This window comes from Phalangium opilio, unplaced genomic scaffold (assembly GCF_054372755.1).
Source record: "Phalangium opilio isolate 3A_F unplaced genomic scaffold, DU_Popi_V2 ptg000024l_1, whole genome shotgun sequence".
In the NCBI taxonomy this organism is placed as follows: domain Eukaryota; kingdom Metazoa; phylum Arthropoda; class Arachnida; order Opiliones; family Phalangiidae; genus Phalangium; species Phalangium opilio.
Genome location: NW_028324155.1, coordinates 10328611 through 10350961, shown reverse-complemented (window position 1 = coordinate 10350961; position 22351 = coordinate 10328611). Strand labels below are relative to the sequence as shown.

Sequence of the window (22351 nt, the reverse complement as noted above, 5' to 3'; positions counted from 1 at the left end):
TTCGACCTGACACGCCGAGAACAAATTTACAATGAGGGCGACTTGGTTTTCTTGAAAACCCCTCGTCGCGTCCCCGGGCTCTCGGAAAAATTATTGCATAATTACGCTGGACCATATCGCATAATCCGCCAGACGGCAGTTAATAACTATGAAATCTCCAATACCGAAGGGTCGAAATTTGACGTAGTGGCCGTCGAGCGTCTTAAACCGTATTTCCCGCGACCCGATTTTTCAGACAAACACACCCAGAAATTTTGGATTACTCGGCAGATGACGCCCCAGCTGCCATTCGCGATCCTTCGCGGGCAAATCCTGACCTCGCCTGCACTCCATCTCGCAACAACACGAGGGTCGTTGTACCCCCCGTCGCGGTTCGCTGTTCTACCCGTATAAAACGCAGCCCCCATAGGCTTTCATACGGATAACCCATTCATTCCGTCCCAGGTGCCAAAGATCAACAAAAAAAAAAAAAAAAACACCCGCGTCCAGCCGGTAAGAAAATTCATTATCTTCTCGCGCTCGGACTGTACAGTTCATAACCTTCAGCTCGCACAATGAAACCTTCGAAACAGCGCCGCCGACTTCTCTATCAAGCTCAAACGAAAGCTTTACGGGCCACGGATCCTCTGCACCCTACGGTCATACGTCTCATCGAAAAACGCAACCGCCGCGACGAACGCCGGTCGTCCCGCAAGGAACCCCATCAGCCGAATAGTTCCGTCCCCGAGCTTCCGAGCTTCTTCGAGTCCGGCTTCACTAAATATGGAATTACACTCACACCTCGGGATCTCTCCGCTTTACACACACCAACAGAAACTACCGCCCCGCTGGTAGATTTCTACCTGCAGCTTCGCCTTGCAGCATTGCCGGAGAACACCGCCTTCGTGTACCCTGCTAAATTTACAGAATTTCTGTTCCGTCATCCCCCTGCCCAAGCTGTGCACTTCACGTCTGCCATTCCCGAACTCTTCACACACCAATTCTTGGTTATGCCTTGTTTCAACCGTCACTACTGGAGTCTCGTACTGGTCGATCTCACCCGCAACGTTCTACGCCACATCGATCCCACGGCGACGCCTCATCCCAACATTCTGGCTCTCGTTAAACCCTATCTGGCCACCGAAGCGGCGCTCCGCGGCATTTTAGATCTGGACTTCACCACCCATCTCTACACTCCCGACCACCACCATGTCATTACGGATAGTGGAATCTTCACTTGTGCCATCGCTGCCCGACTCCTCCAGGACTCACCCTGTTTTAACACACCCATAGATGTTCCCACCACCCGCCGGCGCCTTTTGGATGAAGTCACCATCAGTCGCTAATTTTATTTAGTTGCCGGGACGGCTTTTGTTCTATGGGGGAGCTGTCACACAACCCAACCCGCAAGGCCTTAGTACTTAAAATGGACAGACAACTTTACAAGAACCATAAACCCGAGAACCAACCCGCAAGACCTTAGTACTTAAAATGGACAGACAACTTTACAAGAACCATAAACCCGAGAAGAAATAGACAGACATCGTTACAACAAACATAAACCCGAAAAGAAAGCGCGCGCCAACTACCGCAGGTATAAAAGGGCGCGAGCCCCGTTGGAATCAGCCAGTCTCTCTCCGGAGAAAGCCTTGGTAGGAACTTAAGAATGAAAAGTCCAGCCTACTAAGGTTCGGTACGAGCTAGGACGTAAAGCTGAAAAGCTTGCCCTAGACTACCCAGTGTGTTCACGGGGATCTTAAAGCCGGAAGGCCCCGCTCCGTGAAACTACTTCTCCGCCGAGGAACGTATCGACGTTAGTCTCGCGCGCGCCAAAATTCAAACTCATTTTGTAAATTTATTTTGTTATTATTTTGCTAATAAATTCTTCCATTCTCGTACAACGTTTAGTCTCGTTCTTTCTAACGTGACAATATCCAGCCTTCAGTGTTAACATTCCGGCGTACTCCGAACAGATATATCATAAATGGTAGACACGCCATTGAATAATACTTTCTTATTTACTTTGAACTGCAAAAATTGCGTTTTGGATATATATAAATGTAGTATGGTTTTACTAAAATGTAAACACCCATTTCAAATATTAATATCAAAAGATGTTCTTGAAATAACGTAATGAAACGGAGCTTTATAGCTACAAAACTAGTAAAGGCATCGCATTTCCGAAACATATTTCCCAAATTTTCGCTTTATATTGTGAAAAAAAGGTAATTACAATTTTGTTGTATTTCTTCACACACCAACACAAGGGAAACTGCTAAAGTGGTGTACTAATGTAACAACGGACGCTTACAGACACACAGATAGACGACTTTATTACTCTATCTGTATTAAAATTGAGCTTAGAAATAAGAGTATCTTAAAATATCAAAATAAATGTAATTAATATTATATATTTTCTTCGTTAATATTTCATCTTATTGCGCATTACATCGTTTTAAGAAAGAACAATTAAACATTCTTGAGAGACTTGACTAATATTGACGTTTGAAATGAAGCATACGCCGGTTGTTTCGCCATACGGAAATCGGTAGTATATAAAGGTTTCGAATTCCAATGATGTAAATGACAGCGCAACTGCATAAAGCTTTGGAGGAAGCACTGAGTTACAATCTCTTTTCGTTATTTTAGGTCAATCACACAATAAAACTTGTATTTAAAAAAATTGCGTCATCTTTTGGATAAAATTGAGCTGGCATAAACCAGAAGCTGCATATGGGCATCTTTCGCATAAAACCTAATTTTGAATACTAATACCTTGAATTTTAATATTAAATTTTTAATTGGTTTCTGGATTTTTTACCTCTCCGAGTGAAGATGACGGTACGGAGAGGTATTACATCGGACTTGCCTGTCAGCGCGTTCGCACATGAAAAATTGGAGCAAACACGTTCACAGGAAGCAATTTTTGGTTTCTACTCCCATCGCTTCACCAAAGATGCACGCAGTAACGACTTTTCTTATAATATATGATTTATTGTGAATCAAGCGCTTTATATACCCCAAATTTCCAAAAATTGTTAAAGAGGCATACACTTGTATTCAAACGTCAACAATAGCAATGTTTTAGATGATTTTAGGAATAAAGTTTCTTGAAAAGTGTAAGCGCGCTAAATCTGAAAGCAAATGTTGTAGTATGAAAATATTCTACGTTTCATAATTTTAGGGATTTATTATTAGTATTTTTAATTGGATAGCTAAATTTTTAAAAGTTTCGGGAACTCAAAGGTTTTTGAAATTCTAGCATTATTATCTTTCAAGGTTTTTTTTTTCAGAAGTAAAAGAGTTTGTATTCAGCACATACGTATTATATGTTTTTTTAAAATCGAAAGAAGACCCTCTTGCTTCTTTTTTAACTCAAAGAGGTTTACGCTGTTTGTTCACCCTATGTAAATCTTGTTTTCTAACTGTGAACCCTCAATGGTTTGCAGTTTTTTATAGGTACCACTTTTAAACCAGTAATGGTTTGCAGTTTTTTGAACGCACCACTTTTAAACCAGTAATGCTTTGCTGTTTTCTATGCACCACTTTTAAACCCTTAATGGTTTGCTGTTTTTAGCATTACCATTTTTAAACCACCAAGGAGTTATCTTGAAAGGTGTGGAAACTGACTTTCGCGCGAAGGATTTGAAAATAAGAAAAAAGAAAAAGAAAGAAAAATAGAACTGGTTTTGAAAGAAGTTAGGGGACTGAAAGGGGAAAGCGGCTACCCGCTCGAGAAAGAAGAGGTTTTGGGGAGAGCCCCACGCGAACTGAAAGAGAGAGGACATCCTCGTCCGAACTGAATGTATAACTTGTAAACGGTATTCGCGCGTTCGTCAATAAAGAATGTTTTACTTATGGAATAGACAAAGTCGACTACGTTTATTTTATAATTAACTCTCCCATAAAGCGGGACATCCCTTGAGCTATAACACTGGTGCCGAAACCCGGGAAATTAGAAAAGAATTAGAAGTTAGAAGAGAACTAGATTAGGAATTAGATAATGAAGTGGCCGAACCACAGAAACGGGACAACGCCCAAAAAAGTACTAGAACGAGAAAATGGCGGACGCGGAACAGACAAGTTTAGAATCGCAACAGAAACGAGGAAAACCTACAAGATGGGATGCTATAAAGCAAAGAAGAACGATCAGTCGACAAGCGACTACGAAATTGCTTTCAAGAATAGAGGACAGCCTCACGGATTTAACGTACGATGAGGACAGCCTCCTGGACAACCTTAGTGAGTTAAAAGTTAAAGAAACTAAATTAGAAGAAATAGATAACGCCTTGCAAGATGAGGCCGAAGATTTAGAGGAATTGGGGTTAGAATTAGCGACATCGGAACATTATTCCAAGATATTATTATGGAAGATAAGGGATAAAATTAATAAGAACCTAGAAGAGATGAGAAAAGGCCAAGCGAGAGGGCTATCCCCTTTATCAGTTGAGACGAGACATCCGTCGCCATTTTTGACGCCGACCGGACCCACTATACAATCTCCGAATTTTACCCCTATGGGACCACCCCCAACTAGCCAACCGCTCTTACAACCTATAGTGGGGAATCTTGGTATGCCAGGACCGCATACTTTTCAATCTACAGCGACGTTGCAAGGGGTAACAACAGGAGGGGGACCAAACCCCACGACCGGTTTGACAACGACACAGGCTGGTACGAGCGCCGCGCATGCTAGCTCTCTTCACCCACCCCAACAACTAACAGCGATGACTAGTGGTTATCTCCCACCGCCTTCACCTCAAAACTGGTTTGGGATGAAGCTGCCAGAGCTAAGAATAGAAAAGTACTCTGGAGATTTATCGAAATGGATGGATTTTTGGTCTAGATACGAAGTGGCCATCCACAATACCCCTATGCCAGCTACCCATAAACTCGGGTACCTTCGATCGTTTTTAGCAGGATCAGCTGCTAGCTCAATTTCAAAATTAGATGCAACAGAAGAAAATTATAACGAGGCAATTCGATTACTTAAACGACGTTTTGGAAGGAAGGACGCGTTAATAAACGGTCATATTGAGAATTTATTTTCCTTGGATCCAGTAAAGAAGGCCAACGATATCGTCGGTCTTAGAAATTTATATGACCGCTGCGAAGTAGAAGTGACGTCATTGGAATCCTTGGGAACCCATTTTCAATACTATGGACCAGTATTGTGTCCTCTGATTTTGAAATTACTTCCGCTGGAAGTTACCTTGGAGTATAGCAGAAGAAGAGACTGTGACAGGAATGGGACATTAAAGAGCTCTTGACAGTCATAATCGAAGAAGTAGAGGCTAGAGAACGAGTAAGCGCTTACACTACAAACGCTCATGACGGAGGAACCGCAACAAAACCTCACTATTCAGAAGCCAGAGCTCCTCAACGTCGCAGTCAAGTCGAATATAGACCAAAACCATTTTCCACGACAGCCTTGACGAGTGTATCTCAAACAAGATGTCTTTTCTGTCGAAGAACAAATCATACCTTTGAAGAATGTAAAACTCTTAATGTGGAGAAGAAAAGGGACATCCTACGAAAACAAGGACGCTGCTATATCTGTATGAAGCCGGGACATCTCGCGAAGTATTGTAAAGAAGATATACCTTGCAAGTTCTGCGACCGAAGACATCACTCTTCTCTTTGCCAAGATTCAGAAAAGAGAACACCTCGTGATCAGAGAAGAGAGGAACCAAAAGAAGCCTATACTAGAGAAGAAACCGAACCGAAACAAAGGATTGAAACGACAACCACTGTAGTGGCTGAAAAAGAAGAAGAATCGGAATCGCTTTTACTCCAAACAGCAAATATAACTGTTTGTGGAATTGCTGGATCAAAAACAATTCGATGTTTATTCGATAGCGCCGCACATAGATCTTATATTTCAAAAGATCTATCTGAGAAACTAGAACTAGAACAGGAAGGAGAAGAGCAGTTAAATGTTAACGTCTTCTTGGGAGGATCCCCAACCCAGGTGATCAGTAAAAGAGTCAAATTAATTCTGAAAAGCTTGTTTGATGAACAAACATTGCATATGAGCGCGGTCGAAGTTCCAGAGATTAGTAGAGCACGGCTTCAAGTTCCAGGAAAAACTATAAGAAAAACGATGGAGAATAGAGGTTTGAACTTAGGCGATTATCCCAGATCTGATTTAAAAGAAGAACAGAAAATTGATCTGCTGATTGGAGCGGATTTCTATTGGCGCGCTCTGACTGGACGGTATTTAAGATTATCAGACTCGCTTGTGGCGCACGAAAGTAAATTTGGATGGGTACTGCTTGAACCCGAACAAGACCGAACAGTCAAAGGCAGTGAAGTAGCAGTCAATTTCGTGACGACTGCAGAGATAGAAGTGGTCGGAAAAGAGCTCAAGGTCCTCTGGGAACTAGACATAATAGGAATAAAGAAGAAGAAACAGAACATGAAGGCCATAAAGAAATGATGAACGAGTTCCAAGACAGTCTACGAATGGTAAACGGTCGGTACGAGGTAAAATTCCCTTGGAAGAAAACTGAGCGCGTTTTACCAGATACTTACCACATGGCAAGAAAACGTCTCAAAGGTTTGCTACGCCGTTTGCATTCCAACAGATAACTGCTAGAAGAATACGACGGAATCCTTCGCGAATACGCTGATCAAGGTGTAATAGAAGAAGTACCAGACCCCGAGATCAATAAACCGGAAAACGAACTATTTTATTTGCCACATTATCCCGTGGTTAAAGATAGGATAACAACCAAAATCAGACCAGTATTTGACGGATCAGCCAGAGAAAACGATTCCGCTTCGTTAAACGACTATCTCGAATCCGGACCAAACCTAAACCCGGATCTCTATCACATACTCCTAAAATTTAGGACATATCGAGTTGCTATAACCGCAGATATGCAAAAGGCGTTCTTGCAAATTTCAATAGCACCGGAAGAACGGGATTTCGTTCGATTCCTTTGGATAAAAGATTTGGATCAAATGGACAACCATGAAAACATCAAAGTCTGGCGATTTGCAAGAGTATTGTTTGGTCTCAGCTGTAGCCCCTTTCTGCTTGCCGCCACCATACGGCATCATGCTAAGCTTCAAGCACCGGACTATCCGAAAACATGTTTTGTTATATTCAGTAACAAACAACAAATCAAATACAATAGTTCCTATAACCGCCGCTAGAAGACGACACATGCTTAACATGACGTCAGGCTTTTTGTATGTAAGAAAGTCGGGATTGGGGATTTTAGAGATCGGGACTTCTCGGAGAGACGCCGAGTGTGAAAGTCGATGTACACATTCCTTAATATTGTTTACCTTTTTATTGTTGATTAAACTTAGTAAATTAGTAGAACCACGTCTCACAATTATTACAAGAACACAACAAAAATGGCGACGGAGATGGGATGTGAATTTCCTATTACGTATTAAAGTAAGACACTTTCAACACGGAAATCCACGCTATAATCGAACCAGTATTAGCCAAGGCTTAACCACCCAACAATAGCACAAAGGAAAGAACCATCGCAAGTTTGGAGACAACGTGTATACGCGCAATAAATAGCGAAAAATACCGACCCAGACTATTCACAACCACGTGTATACGCGCAACAAATAGCGAAAAATACCGACCCAACGATATACGAATCACGTTACGAAAATCGATTTCCATCGTCAAGATACTGGCCTGTAGCCCACATGTTACAGCCTTTTGTAATAAACAATTACATTAACTCGACGTCTACACAAGTATTTTTGTGATTCATCACTCACACACCACCTTCATAACGGGACTAGCACTCACAAACAAACACAATGGCACTGTTTGGTAAGCTAAACATATTTGATAACAAGACGGAATCATGGTCCCAGTATTCGGAGCGCTTGAATGCCTATTTCTTGGCCAACTCTATAGTAGAAGCGGAAACGAAACGCGCGATCCTACAAACTGTCCTTAGTCCAGACACTTACACTCTTTTGCGGGATCGAATCCGTCCAGCTACGGTAGCTTCCAAGACTTATGCCCAGTTGGTAGATACACTGAACACTCACTTCAACCCTAAGCCGTTACGTTGCATTGCCCGCCTGAGATTCTATCGCCGTAATCGTCAGAATGGAGAAACCGTCGAAGCTTTTATCGCTGCGCTTCAATCTCTTACAGAACACTGCGAATTCACGAATCGCGAAGAAATGATCGTAGATAAGCTCATCTTCGGAATTAACAATGACACAATGCAACAAAAGTTAATTGCCGAAGAAGAAGAAAAGAAGTCGGTTACGCTAGCAAGAGCTACCACTATCCTGACGGCGATGGAAAATGCAAAACGATGTTTGGGTGAAATGAAAACGGAAGATTTGACCAGAGGGGCAGCTTCAGAGGTGCATCATATTAACGGAAAACCTCCGGCACATCAACACAACGGAAAACCTAACAAAGGACGTCATAAACGACCACAGTCGCGTCCACAGAACACTGCCGAGAAACACACTCCGGTAAAGCCTAAACCTGATTTCAGTCGGTGTTTACGATGTTCAAATGATGGCCACAAGGGTCCAGCTTGCCCTTACATTGACGCAACATGTCTCCGATGTCATCGCAAAGGACACATAGCTAAGGCTTGTTTGAACCCTCCTGATCAGACCACACAACGATCTCATCAGCGCTCCCACTACATCGACAGTAATCCAGGTAATCCAGCGCTAATTCCTAATGACGATTACTCACCCGAAGTCTATCACATCGACGCATCGCCGCTGTCAGCTGCAGTTCCCCAAGCTGCTATACCTACAGTAGCCAACGTCGCGCCAGGCGACGAGGAGGTACCGCCTCCAGAACGCGTCACCTTGGATGTCAATGAGACCAAAATAGAGTTTGAAATCGATAATGGCTCTGGGTTTACGATGATCAATGAAAAAGATTTTGACGCGCTTGGATCAAGAGCTCCTATCACGCCGTTCCCACTGCAGTTGCAGTCTTACACGGGCAACAACATCGAAATAAAGGGCCAATCACTCGTCACCGTCACGTTTCGGGGTCGACAGGCCACGTTACCGTTGTTGATCGTCCACGCTCAAGACCAAATCTTTGCGGCCGTAAGTGGCTATACTCCACTTTGGACATTCTGCCCTCGTTTCACACTCTTAACGATGGCACCGAGGTCGTCAGTACAATTACATCACCGGACGTTCCGGAGCTCACTCAACTCTTGGATAAACACGCAGCTTTATTCACGCCAGGCCTGGGTAAACTAAAAGGGATAAAGGCCAAACTTTACGTCAAGGAGCAGGCCACGCCTAAATTTTGCAAGGCACGCACCATTCCCTACGCCCGCCAGGAAGCCGTGGCGACTGAGTTGCGACGAATGGAGAGCGAGGGTATTATCACCAAAGTCAACTATTCTGATTACGCATACCCTATCGTGGTAGTACAAAAACCACAGGGTGGACTACGCATTTGTGCGGACTTCAAAACGAGTTGAACCCGCAATTAAATATCGAAAAGTACCCGTTACCACGCCCTGACGATATTTTTGCGACTTTGGCTGGTTGCCAACTTTTCTCAAAGCTCGATTTAAAGGAGGCATACAATCAGATAGAGCTAGAAGAAGAATCCAAACAGTACACAGTCATTAACACCCCACTGGGCCTATTTAAATTCAATCGACTGCCGTTTGGAATCGCCTCAGCCTCCGCGATCTTCCAACGCATTATGGAAACCGTACTTTCGGACATCAAACAAGTCACGCCTTTCCAGGACGACACCCTAGTTGGTGGTCGATCCCGCGAGGATCATCTCATCATCCTCGACGCTGTCCTCACGAAATTCATGCAGTATGGTTTGAAGCTGAAGAAAGAAAAATGTAACTTCCTTCAGACCGAGGTAGAGTTCTTGGGCCACCGATTAGACGCTAACGGAATACAGCCCCAAGAAATCAAGATAAAGGCCATTATGAATGCCCCGGCACCGCAGAACGTAGAAACCCTGCGTTCCTTCCTTGGTCTTGTGAATTATTATTCACATTTTCTTCCAAATAACGCGACCAAACTCGCGCCTCTGTACGAATTGCTTCAGAAGAACACTCCCTGGCAATGGGAACTTCCGCAACAAACAGCATTTCAGAACGCCAAAGACGCATTCAAGTCTTCAACGTTACTCGTCCATTACGATCCGCAACAGAAAATATCTCTCGCATGCGACGCTTCCCCGGTAGGCATCGGTGCCGTTTTATCACACCATTGGGACGACCAAGAAAGACCAATTGCATTCGCATCAAGAAGCCTCACCCATGCTGAGAGAAACTACTCCCAACTCGATAAAGAAGCGCTCGCAATCATCTTCGGGGTGAAGAAATTTAAAGATTACCTCTACGGCACGCACTTCACGTTATTCAGTGATCATCAACCCTTGATCACGCTTCTGGGAGCCCACAAAGCGGTACCACCAATGGCAGCGGCTCGCTTACAACGCTGGTCGCTAATCCTAGCAGCCAACTCTTACACGCTGAAGTTCCGTAAAGGCTCCGCTAATGCCAATGCTGATGCAATGAGCCGGTTACCGCTTCCCGTCGACGCGACAGCAACACCAGTCCCGGCTGAGTATGTCTTTGTCGTCAACGAAGTAACGAACGCGGGTCCTTTAACGGTGCGCCAGCTTGACGAGGCCACGCAACGTGATATCACTTTGCAAACTCTCGGGACATACCTGAGAAATGGATGGCCAGACAAAAACAAACTGCCACAAGGACTAGAAGCGTTTTACCACAGACGAAACGACCTGTCAAACTTTAACAACATTTACCTGATGAGCAACCGCGTCATCATACCAGAGATTCATCGAACCTCAATGTTACAAGAGCTCCACGGCTCACACATGGGCACAGTCAGAATGAAAGCTACCGCACGTTCCAGATTCTGGTGGCCCAATATAGATCGTGACATTGAGCGCATATCTCAGACCTGCCAGGTCTGTAGTGAACATGCTGCGTTGCCACCACGCGAATTCCGGCCATGGCCTCCTACCAACACACCCTGGGGTCGTGTACATGCCGATTTCGCAGGTCCGATAGAAGATAAATATCTCCTAATCTTTGTAGATAGTCATACAAAGTGGCTAGAAGTCTACGTCACCAAGTCACAAACTACCCAAGTTGTCGTGTCACACCTGCGCGAACTCGTAGCTCGTTTTGGCATCATGCCAATTCTCGTCACGGATAACGGGCCATGCTTCGCAAGCATAGAATTCGCTGAATTTACACGTCTAAACGGCATTCGCCATATCACCTCCGCTCCATATCACCCTGCATCGAACGGACTCGCGGAAAGGGCAGTGCGAACTGTCAAAGATACCCTCAGGAAGGTGTCTTCCCCTACTACGGACGTCATCGATGTTCTTAATTCCGGATTTGAAACACACAAATCGGGTTCGCTGGAAATACGTTTGGCGCGCATTCTCCTACACTATCGGCGAGCTCCCAATGACTCCGGAAAATCACCGGCAGAGTCCATGTTCGGTAGACAAATTACCTCGCGATTGGATCTTTGTCACCCGAAGGTAGTTACGGCACAACTTGAAGCCGTACATCGCCCTAACAAGGGTAAATTCGAAGTCAACGACTCCGTCTACGCCTACAACTATGGCAGAGGCGCTAAATGGATAGCTGGCACAGTCACGGGTCACATCGGGCAAATGATGTACGCTGTCCAAACCGTTAACGGAACGTTACGCCGTCATCGAAACCAAATCAGAGCTCGTCATGACTCCGCTGCACCCACATCACCTCAACCAAACGAGAATGGCTTCCTGCTCTGGGACACGTTCCATCAAACGCCAACAGATCCAGAAGGAGATCATACCTCTAGCGAGCCCATCGCGCCACCGATTCGACCGCTTAATGCACCACGACCTGTCCCTAAGGAACCTCAGCCACCCAGAGTTAACTATGACGCTGACCCATTAACAACAGTCCCAGACGTCCCACCTACGCAGAGATCGAACACTCGTCCCCAACGTCAAAGACGTGTGCCAGAACGCTTTCGCGATACTTGAACTCACCGTGTAATGATAACACGATAGGACAATGACATTTGATTTTACTTTTCCTTAACGTTTGCAATTTCGTTCATGTACCCTGTATTACTTTCGTTGTTTACCTTGTGATAACATTAGTACAAAACCAAAAAGGGGGATATTGTTATATTCAGTAACAAACAACAAATCAAATACAATAGTTCCTATAACCGCCGCTAGAAGACGACACATGCTTAACATGACGTCAGGCTTTTTGTATGTAAGAAAGTCGGGATTGGGGATTTTACAGATCGGGACTTCTCGGAGAGACGCCGAGTGTGAAAGTCGATGTACACATTCCTTAATATTGTTTACCTTTTTATTGTTGATTAAACTTAGTAAATTAGTAGAACCACGTCTCACAATTATTACAAGAACACAACATGTTTGAAAATCGAAAAGGAGACGTACGTGGATGATTTTATCTCTGGAGAACAGGATGACTTTGAAGCTAAAAAGACAATCCAGGAAGTTGTCACTATTATGAAAGGAGCTAACCTGACACTACACAAATTCCAAACGAATTCGAAAACCTTAAGACAAGAATTAGATGGAACTCAGAGAAGAGAAGAAAAGCTCGTTTTCCAAAATCATGACACCAATACTAAGGTTTTAGGCCTCTCCTGGTGTCCAGAAAAGGATCGGTTTTCGTTTGAAGCCACTGGACTTATCCAGTTTGTAAGGACAGTTTCGAATACGAAAAGAAGCGTGTTACAAGCCGCAGGACGCGTATTTGATCCAATAGGATTAATAACGCCCTTTACAATCATCATTAAAATTCTGATGCAGGCACTTTGGAGAGAAGGAGTGGATTGGGACCAAGAATTGCCCCCTCAACTCGCAGAAAAGTGGAAAATATGGAACAGCCAATTGGACAAATTGCCTGACATACAGGTGCCAAGATACTATTTCGAAGAGTCCCTAGATCAAACTGTAACTGACAAGCAGTTGCACATATTCTGCGACGCGAGCGAAAACGCGTATGGGGCAGTGGCGTATTTACGCTATACCAACGAAAACGGAAAAATTGTTACCAACTTTGTAACGTCGAAAGCCAGAGTAACACCCGTAAAGAACATAGCAATTCCTAGATTGGAATTGATTGCCGCTATGATTGGAGCCCGTTTGAGTAATAGGATTAGACCTATTCTAGAAATAGACAAGGCCAAGGTATGTACACCTTTGGACAGATTCAACGACAACCTACTATTGGATAAAGGGACACACCCGAAAATGGAAGCCATTTGTGGCTAATCGCGTAGGAGAGATACAGAGACTAACGGAGCCCCAATCATGGAAAAATGCAAAGGAATTGAAAATCCGGCCGATTGTTTAACCAGAGGATTAACAATTACTGATTTAAAAGAAAAGAAAGCATGGTGGCAAGGACCGCCATGGCTTCAGTCTCGCGAAGAAGACTGGCCACCCAGCGTACCCAAAACCAAGGAAGAAAACGAAATAATAGAAAGCGAAAGTAAGAAAAAGGAAACTGCGACCAACCTTAACACAGCTCTGAAAATTGGACATCCAATCCTGAATTTAGAGAATTATAGTGATTTGAGAAAAGTGTTAAGGGTCACGGCTTGGATAAGAAGATTCGTACATAACGCGAGACACCCAATGACGAAGGTTAAAGGACCATAAGAGACACAAGAACTTAATCAGGCTGAAGAATATTGGACAAAAACAGTGCAAACTGAACATTTCGCTGTTGAAATGAAGCAAATCCAAAACAAAGAAAGAATTAGAAACCCAAGCATAGCTGAATTAGATCCGTTCCTTGATGATAAAGGATTGATGAGATTAGGCGGAAGACTTCACAAATCGTCATTTAGTTACGCCGAAAAACATCCAATTATTCTACCTTATGCCCATAAATACTCCGAGCTACAGATGAAGATTGCACATCAGACGGTTCTTCACAGTGGTGTTCCGGACACCCTCATTCAAGTTCGAGAAAGGTTTTGGGTAAGAAAAGGAAGATTACTCGCCAAAAACTGTGTTAGTAGATGTTGGATTTGCCGACGATGGAAACTAAATCATTGTATACCGAAAACAGCGCCTCTTCCGAAGGATAGACTTCTGATATCAAGACCCTTTGAAACCGTTGGATTGGACTTCGCTGGACCGATCTTTTACAGAGACAACAAAGAAACAATGAAAAGTTATATACTTCTCGTCACATGCGCGAACACACGCGCCGTTGATTTAGAACTAGTTTCTAATTTAACTTCAGAATATTTTTTAATGGCGTTCAAAAGATTTATCTCACGAAGAGCAATACCGAGCGTTGTATACTCGGACAACGCGAAGACTTTTAAAAGAGCAGAAAAGGAAATAGCGACTCTTTGGACAAATACCAAGAGCGAAACGGTTAAGGCGTTTTTCGCCAATTACAGAATAGAATGGAAATGTATCGTGGAACGAGGCCCATGGTGGGGAGGATTTTACGAACGCCTCGTAGCCTCCGTAAAATTACCTCTTCGAAAAATTTTGGGAAAAGCCTTATTAAGGTTTGAAGAAATAACGACAGTATTAGAAGAGATAGAAGCCGTTTTAAATTCACGACCACTGACGTACACCTATTCGGACCCTGACGACCCAGTACCCTTGACCCCAGGACATTTCCTGATAGGAGAGAGACTTACGTGCCTTCCTCCATTTCAATCTCGTGGAGAAAAGGGCGTAACGAAAGCGAACGAGTTGAAAAGAAGATTGGCCTACCAACAAAATATTAAAGATCGGTACTTGAACAGATGGAAGAAAGAATACATACGCGAATTACAAACGGCTCACAAATTAAAAACACATGAAACGCGGTATTTCCCGACGAAAGGTGATGTTGTCTTACTTGACGATGAAAATGCGCCTAGACAAAAATGGAAACTGGCCCGAATTGAAGACGTTAAAGTAGGAAGAGACGGAATAATCCGTTCAGTAGAACTAAAATTGGCCACAGGTGGAACTGTGCGACGGCCAATAAATCAAGTGTGTAAGTAAAAAAAAAGAGAAGGGATAACGTTTTAAGATGTTTAAACTTTCATATAATAACTAACTTTGATTTTATTTTATAGTAAAAATGTTTTCATTTGTAATGTAAAAAATTTAATTTGATAATGTTGTTTAAAATATTAATATTGCATGCATGCATAGAATGGTGTCGGGTAATAATTGAATGGAATATGTTTTATTGTTAAAAATTTAAAAATTAAGGGATGAACATGACAACATGTTCATGGTGGGAAGCTGTGGAAACTGACTTTCGCGCGAAGGATTTGAAAATAAGAAAAAAGAAAAAGAAAGAAAAATAGAACTGGTTTTGAAAGAAGTTAGGGGACTGAAAGGGGAAAGCGGCTACCCGCTCGAGAAAGAAGAGGTTTTGGGGAGAACCCCACGCGAACTGAAAGAGAGAGGACATCCTCGTCCGAACTGAATGTATAACTTGTAAACGGTATTCGCGCGTTCGTCAATAAAGAATGTTTTACTTATGGAATAGACAAAGTCGACTACGTTTATTTTATAATTAACTCTCCCATGAAGCGGGACATCCCTTGAGCTATAACAAAAGGAACTACATTGAAACCAATTTTTTCACAGATCCCTGGCATTTCTTATTATAAACCAGAAACGGTTTATCAAGTTGTTTTAAACCAGTAATGGTTTGCTTTTTTTGAAGGCGACCCTTTTAAACCATTTAGTTGGTGCTATAAAACCCATAGTGGTTGCTGAGAAAATCATAAACCCTATATAAACCCTTTGAACACCATTATTTTTAACTGTGTACATGATGCAGACTGGTCAAAACTACACAAAAACTGTGTATATATAGCATCGGGAATATTCGAAGTCGAAGACCATTGGAACTTGTGCACTCGCCAATTACATCCCCAGCGGGGCTTGATATATTATGTCATCTTTATCGATGATTAAATTTATCTTTACAGTAGTTACGAAACACACCGCATTGTCATGTTTCAAGACGTATACCTACGTTGAATGGTAAGTGGGCAAGAACATTAAATATCTTCGTCCAGACGAATTATGGCGGCGAGTAACAGGAATTCCAAGAATAGTGTGATAATGCTAGAATTCAACATCAATACGCATATTCACCTCCGATGAATGGTGTGGCGGAACGTTTGATCCGAACACTCATGGATGCTACTCTCACAATATTAGAAGAGTAAGAACTGCCACTGCGACTCTGGGCAAGTATAGTTCATACCGCTACTGATCTCAAGAACAGGAAAAAACATTCGACTCTCAATGAATAGGAACCGTTTGAACTATGAAGTAAACTATGGGTGTTGATTTTCGTGTCTGCATTGAAGAGACATTAACGGTTCAGAATGAGCAATAAGTTAATACACGTTTGAATAATAAGGTTTCGATTTTATAATAGAAAAATCACCATGGTGGCAATTAGATGAGTGAAAGGGCTAATCATAATTTGGTTGTAGCTTCGTGGTTTTCATTCTTGGTATGGTGCGCATTGACTTTCATTGCATCTAACCACAAGAATATCGTTGAGGTGAAACGAGACAAGTGTTTATACTGGAAACCAGATGTGAATGTAGCTATGAGAATATAGGGTTAACAGTTGAGGCGTAGACAATTGGGCCTTTTCAAACACAAAAGGTTATATCTCTCCTAAAGTTATACACTTCATTTCCTGTTTTTTTTACCCCATTGACTGATTTCCATGTGTCCAAGACATATCTTTATTGGATGTAAAATGTCGTCTACTTTACTGTATATTCGCTATGCTTGGAATACTGATTTAATAATTCGTAAATTTTTACTTCAAGAAAAGAGAAATAATTCTATATCTAGGTTAATACGTTTGTAGTAGTAGTCCTCTTGACTCGGAGAGGTAATATTTTGGTTTTTCCAACTTGTTGTCTAATAATCTAAGCTAAAGCAAACTAACTCGTATATTTATTACTACATATTACAACATTATCTCTATGATAGAACCAAGAGTCATGACCGCAATTAGATCGCTGCGGTTATAGGTCTGATCGGCTAAGCTTCAATTTTTATTGCATGTCCTTTTTTGAGCGGCTTATATCGTAAGTGTGAAGAAACGTTAATAATCCAGCTGGATAATTAAGAATATTGATGAATAAATAACGCGTGAATATTTCATTGTATAAATTTTTAACGCCTGTAGTTGCTTATCAATAAATAGTGATAGTTCCATATCCAGAAAATTAAGTGGGTAGGTAGCCCTCGTCTCGATTCGGAGAGGTTCATTTTTGTCTCCCAACTTGTTTATATAATCACAATCGAAGTTAGGTAGTCCAGTAGAGTTGTTGGAACTATTAATAACACTTGAATAATTTATTATTTAAAATTTCAAGGACTGTTTAGTTGCTTATATATTAATAGCGATAGCTGCATATCCAGTAAATTAAGTGGGTATATAGATAGCCCTCGATTCGGAGACGTAAAATTTGGTTTCCCAACTTGTTTATATAATCACCATCGAAGCTAAAACAACGTACTGCAATATCACTTGCTACTGTGGGGATCGACTAATCTGCTGAATGTCTGAACGTCTGAACTGCTGAAAATAGTAGAATTCCTACTATAAAATTCTCCCATCCTACCAAACCGTAAACTGTCTGAACTTTTTTGACTATTTTGCTGAAATGCTGAATTTTGAACCGTGAAATTTGAAATTAATGTAAGATAGAGACCCTCTGAACTTTTTTGACTATTTTGCTGAAATGCCGAATTCTGAACCGAAATTAATGTAAGATAGAGACCGTCTGAACTTTGACTATTTTGCTGAAATGCTGAATTCTGAACCGTGAATTTTGAAAATGAAAAAGAATTTAGACCGTCTGAACTTTTTTGACTATTTTGCTGAAATGCCGAATTCTGAACCGAAATTAATGTAAGATAGAGACCGTCTGAACTTTTTTGACTATTTTGCTGAAATGCTGAATTCTGAACCGTGAATTTTGAAAATGAAGTAGAATGGAGGAGAAAGGTTATTTTATTTCGGAAGTAGATAATTCTAAACAGTATTTTTTGGAAAAGGCATATTATAATTCGAGAAAGGTTATTTTGTAAACAGTAATTTTTTGGAAAAGGCATATTATAATTCGAGAAAGGTTATTTTGTAAACAGTAATTTTTTGGAAAAGGCATATTATAATTCGAGAAAGGTTATTTTGTAAACAGTAATTTTTTGGAAAAGGCATATTATAATTCGAGAAAGGTTATTTTATTTTGGAAGTAGATATGTGTAAACAGTAAACAAACAATATTATTATTTGGGAAGTCAATGAAGATAAACAACAATATTTTAGAAAAGGCGAAACATTTTTACACTATTTTCATTTTCGTTTTCAAAATTCACGGTTCAGAATTCGGCATTTCAGCAAAATAGTCAAGAAAGTTCAGACAGTCTCCATTCCACTTCATTTTCAAAATTCACGGTTCAGAATTCAGCATTTCAGCAAAATAGTCAAAAACGTTCAGACGGTCTCTATCTTACATTAATTTCGGTTCAGAATTCGGCATTTCAGCAAAAAAGTCAAAAAAGTTCAGATGGTCTCCATTCTACTTCATTTTCAAAGTTCACGGTTCAGAATTCGGCATTTCAGCAAAATAGTCAAAAAATTTCAGACGGTCTCCATTCTACTTCATTTTCGAAATTCACGGTTCAGAATTCAGCATTTCAGCAAAATAGTCAAAAACGTTCAGACGGTCTCTATCTTACATTAATTTCGGTTCAGAATTCGGCATTTCAGCAAAATAGTCAAAAAAGTTCAGACGGTCTCCATTCTACTTCATTTTCAAAATTCACGGTTCAGAATTCAGCATTTCAGCAAAATAGTCAAAAAAGTTCAGACGGTCTCTATCTTACATTAATTTCGGTTCAGAATTCGGCATTTCAGCAAAATAGTCAAAAAAGTTCAGACGGTCTCCATTCAACTTCATTTTCAAAATTCACGGTTCAGAATTCAGCATTTCAGCAAAATAGTCAAAAAAGTTCAGACGGTCTCTATCTTACATTAGTTTCAAAATTCACGGTTCAGAATTCGGCATTTCAGCAAAATAGTCAAAAAAGTTCAGAGGTCTCTGTCTTACATTAGTTTCAAAATTCACGGTTCAGAATTCGGCATTTCGGCAAAATAGTCAAAAAAGTTCAGACGGTCTCTGTCTTACATTAATTTCAAAGTTCACGGTTCAGAATTCGGCATTTCAGCAAAATAGTCAAAAAAGTTCAGACGGTCTCTGTCTTACATTAGTTTCAAAATTCACGGTTCAGAATTCGGCATTTCAACAAAATAGTCAAAAAAGTTCAGACGGTCTCTATCTTACATTAATTTCAAAGTTCACGGTTCAGAATTCAGCATTTCAGCAAAATAGTCAAAAAAGTTCAGACGGTTTCTATCTTACATTAATTTCAAAGTTCACGGTTCAGAATTCAGCATTTCAGCAAATAGTCAAAAAAGTTCAGACCGTCTCTATCTTACATTAATTTCGGTTCACAATTCGGCGTTTCAGCAAAATAGTCAAAAAAGTTCAGACGGTCTCTATCTTACATTAATTTCAAATTTCACGGTTCAGAATTCAGCATTTCAGCAAAATAGTCAAAAAGGTTCAGACAGTTTACGGTTTGGTAGGATGGGAGAATTTTATAGTAGGAATTCTACTATTTTCAGCAGTTCAGACGTTCAGACATTCAGCAGATTAGTCTATCCCGCTACTGTGTTATTTGAAGCACAAATTGTAAACTTGAACTGTGTATTCAATGATGAAAACTATAATTGCGATGATATTTCCCTTGGCGTAGAGGAGAAATACGCTTTTGGCTCCTTCGAAAGTCAGCTCTGTGCTCTCTGTAACCGGTTCAGTCCATTTCAAGAATCCCATTGTGAAATACACGGGCATGGCTATCTTGTCTCCGTAATGTTGTTCAAAAGTATTCCTCATCCTGAACAATAATCATAAAACAATATGCTTATTTATTTTATTTATTTCGGTAGAGTATATGCGTTATATTATGGGAACATTACTGGGTACTGTCATTGGCCACCTCAAAGATAAGCATTAAACTAGGGTTTTCTCAACTTTCAACTAGTGCACTTTTCGCGGCATCTACTTCCCAGAGAATCTGAAACAAATTATACCATACTTTAATGTTAATTTTTTTAAGTTTTGAAGCCATTTGGGTAACATTTTAACAATAATGTTAGAAGAGAGTATAGACCACCGTATACCGATGAGATTCTCGGTATACGGTGGTCCTGTGAGGAGGAGGGGGTTTATTACCTCCCACTCTTCGTTCTTCTCTGTAGGCGGTGGTGCGCCGGAGGGTAGGGGGATTGCTAGGGGGGGGGTGAAATTGATGACGTCACGTGATATTGTTGGCGGTAAATTTGATTTGTAACGCCCCCCCCTAGTTGTGGCGGGAGATTTAGTTGATTATTAAGGTGATGGCGCGAAATTTGAATTTATATTTTAGTGTATTGATCTGACGTGACTTGGCGATGGTAAAGGTATGTAGTGCCCATAGTGGTATTGTAGGATATTGTATACATTTAGTGGATGATTTATATAGGTTCAGTAGACCCTTTCTACACCGTCCTGTAATGCTATTCTCTGTATGATTTTAAGGTATCTCCATGTTTATGTCATACTAAAGAACTAGTTTTAATTGAGATATGGTTTACATTGCAAAAGGTACCAATTAAGCTACGATGCGGTTCTACAGCAAGGGTGTTTTGCATTGGTTATTAAGGTACTGAGTTAAAACAATAGTACATTTTAATACCATAAACGAGGTATTACAACAGTTTTTTGCACAGTTTGGTAGCTGGTAATTAGTTAAAATGAAGCAGTACTACTAAAGCATCATAAAATGCTGATCCTAACATTTCCGCGTAAAGTATACACGAATATAGCTTGACTGTTTCATATATTTTCTATTTAGCACATATTTTAAGTGATATTGTTACGAAAAAAGAATTACATATTACGTAAGGTGCATCGGAGGAAACACGTGATTTCTTACTAATCTTGTCAACAACCTTTCTCTCCAGAGTTCGGAAGTGAAATGACTCTACAGTTTACAAAATTCCCTTTTGGCCACCCAACAGGTATATATTATATGACATTAAGGGGGAGGAGGAGGTCGAACTTGGGACATAACAAAAGAATTTATCCCCATCTATTTTTATTTATACGTAAACACTTTCAGACGTGTCTAGATTTTTTGAGATAGGGTGGGGGGCAGGGCCATTTGATTCCAGGCATTGTTATCAATAGAATTTATTTTTCTTTAAGTGGACCTCCAACCAGGTGGTTTAGCACCTTAAAAGGGGGCTTGGTCGACCCTGTTGTATTGTTAACAATGGAATCTGAGTGATTTATGACTCACACCAACGTGTTAAGACATTCCATCGGCTTTTTACGTAACCACGTTCAGACGGGTCTATGGCCATAAAAAGGGGCGGAACTTGAACAAAAGAATTTATTTGGTCAATTCTTTAATTGGACCACCCACCAGGTGGTTTATTACCTTAAAGGGAGAACCAGTTGTATTGTTAGGAATATAATTTATTTTCGGATTTATTGCTTTAATTGGTGACTCACTCTACCACCAAACATTTGATTCTAGGTGTTTGCCCCCCCCCAAGGGCATTATCTGGACAAGTCTCAACAAGTTATGTCTTGGTCGCGTTAACAGAAACGCAATATATCATTAAACCGAAGCATTGACTATACTATATTTATCAAAATTATCGGCAACGTAATCAAAAATTTGTGGAAAATGTAAAACGGTATTGAAAGAAGCATCATTCCCAACGCATTTCGTGTTAGAAGTAAAAAACAACCGAAACGTTTTTGATCATTTGTATTACTTTTTATCGAAACAAAATTGAGCATTTGAATTTCCTAAAATCCCATAGGAATACATGTAAAAACGAATAGCCCACCGAAACGAAATCAGTCATCTCGATTACATTTAACCGAAACTAAAAGCGTCAATTGAAAAACATTTCATATTGTTAAAAACGTGTCGATAAATTTGCACAGCATTTATCAAAATTACTCTATGTTTCACCAAAAAACTTTTGATTTAGCAAAATTTCACCAATTATTTTCTATTTAAATAAAAATTTATCACCTATTGAATCCGCCCCCCCCCTCTTCGCAGAAAATAGTATAGCAATCTTTTACTATAACAAAGACTAAGCTAATTAAGTATTTCTTAGGAAACGTCAATCAATTCGAGCACGAGACCAAAGTATATGTTTACAATGCCAAATCATTTACATAGTTTCACACTAGAATTTCACTGCTA

At 40.9% G+C, this 22351-nt stretch overlaps 4 protein-coding genes across 4 annotated transcripts; all 4 read left to right on the top strand.

Annotated features, from left to right (window-relative positions):
* The first annotated feature begins 554 nt into the window (after positions 1–554).
* On the top strand, positions 555–1325 carry LOC149692842 (sentrin-specific protease 2-like). Its single transcript, XM_089868785.1, has one exon. It carries the CDS (start codon positions 555–557, stop codon positions 1323–1325), a length of 771 nt encoding a protein of 256 aa, XP_089724911.1.
* Positions 1326–6414: 5089 nt separating this feature from the next.
* LOC149692841 (uncharacterized) lies at positions 6415–7265 on the top strand. The gene is made up of 3 exons (XM_089868784.1): positions 6415–6538; positions 6617–6969; positions 7209–7265. The coding sequence occupies exons 1-3, from the start codon at positions 6415–6417 to the stop codon at positions 7263–7265; spliced, it is 534 nt and encodes a 177-aa protein (XP_089724910.1).
* Positions 7266–7773: 508 nt separating this feature from the next.
* LOC149692840 (uncharacterized) lies at positions 7774–13279 on the top strand. The gene is made up of 5 exons (XM_089868783.1): positions 7774–9051; positions 9117–9333; positions 9399–11977; positions 12276–12371; positions 12428–13279. Exons 1-5 carry the CDS (start codon positions 7774–7776, stop codon positions 13277–13279), a joined length of 5022 nt encoding a protein of 1673 aa, XP_089724909.1.
* A 39-nt stretch (positions 13280–13318) lies between these two features.
* On the top strand, positions 13319–15025 carry LOC149692839 (uncharacterized). Its single transcript, XM_089868782.1, has 2 exons — positions 13319–13624; positions 13691–15025. Exons 1-2 carry the CDS (start codon positions 13319–13321, stop codon positions 15023–15025), a joined length of 1641 nt encoding a protein of 546 aa, XP_089724908.1.
* The last annotated feature ends 7326 nt before the right edge of the window (positions 15026–22351 follow it).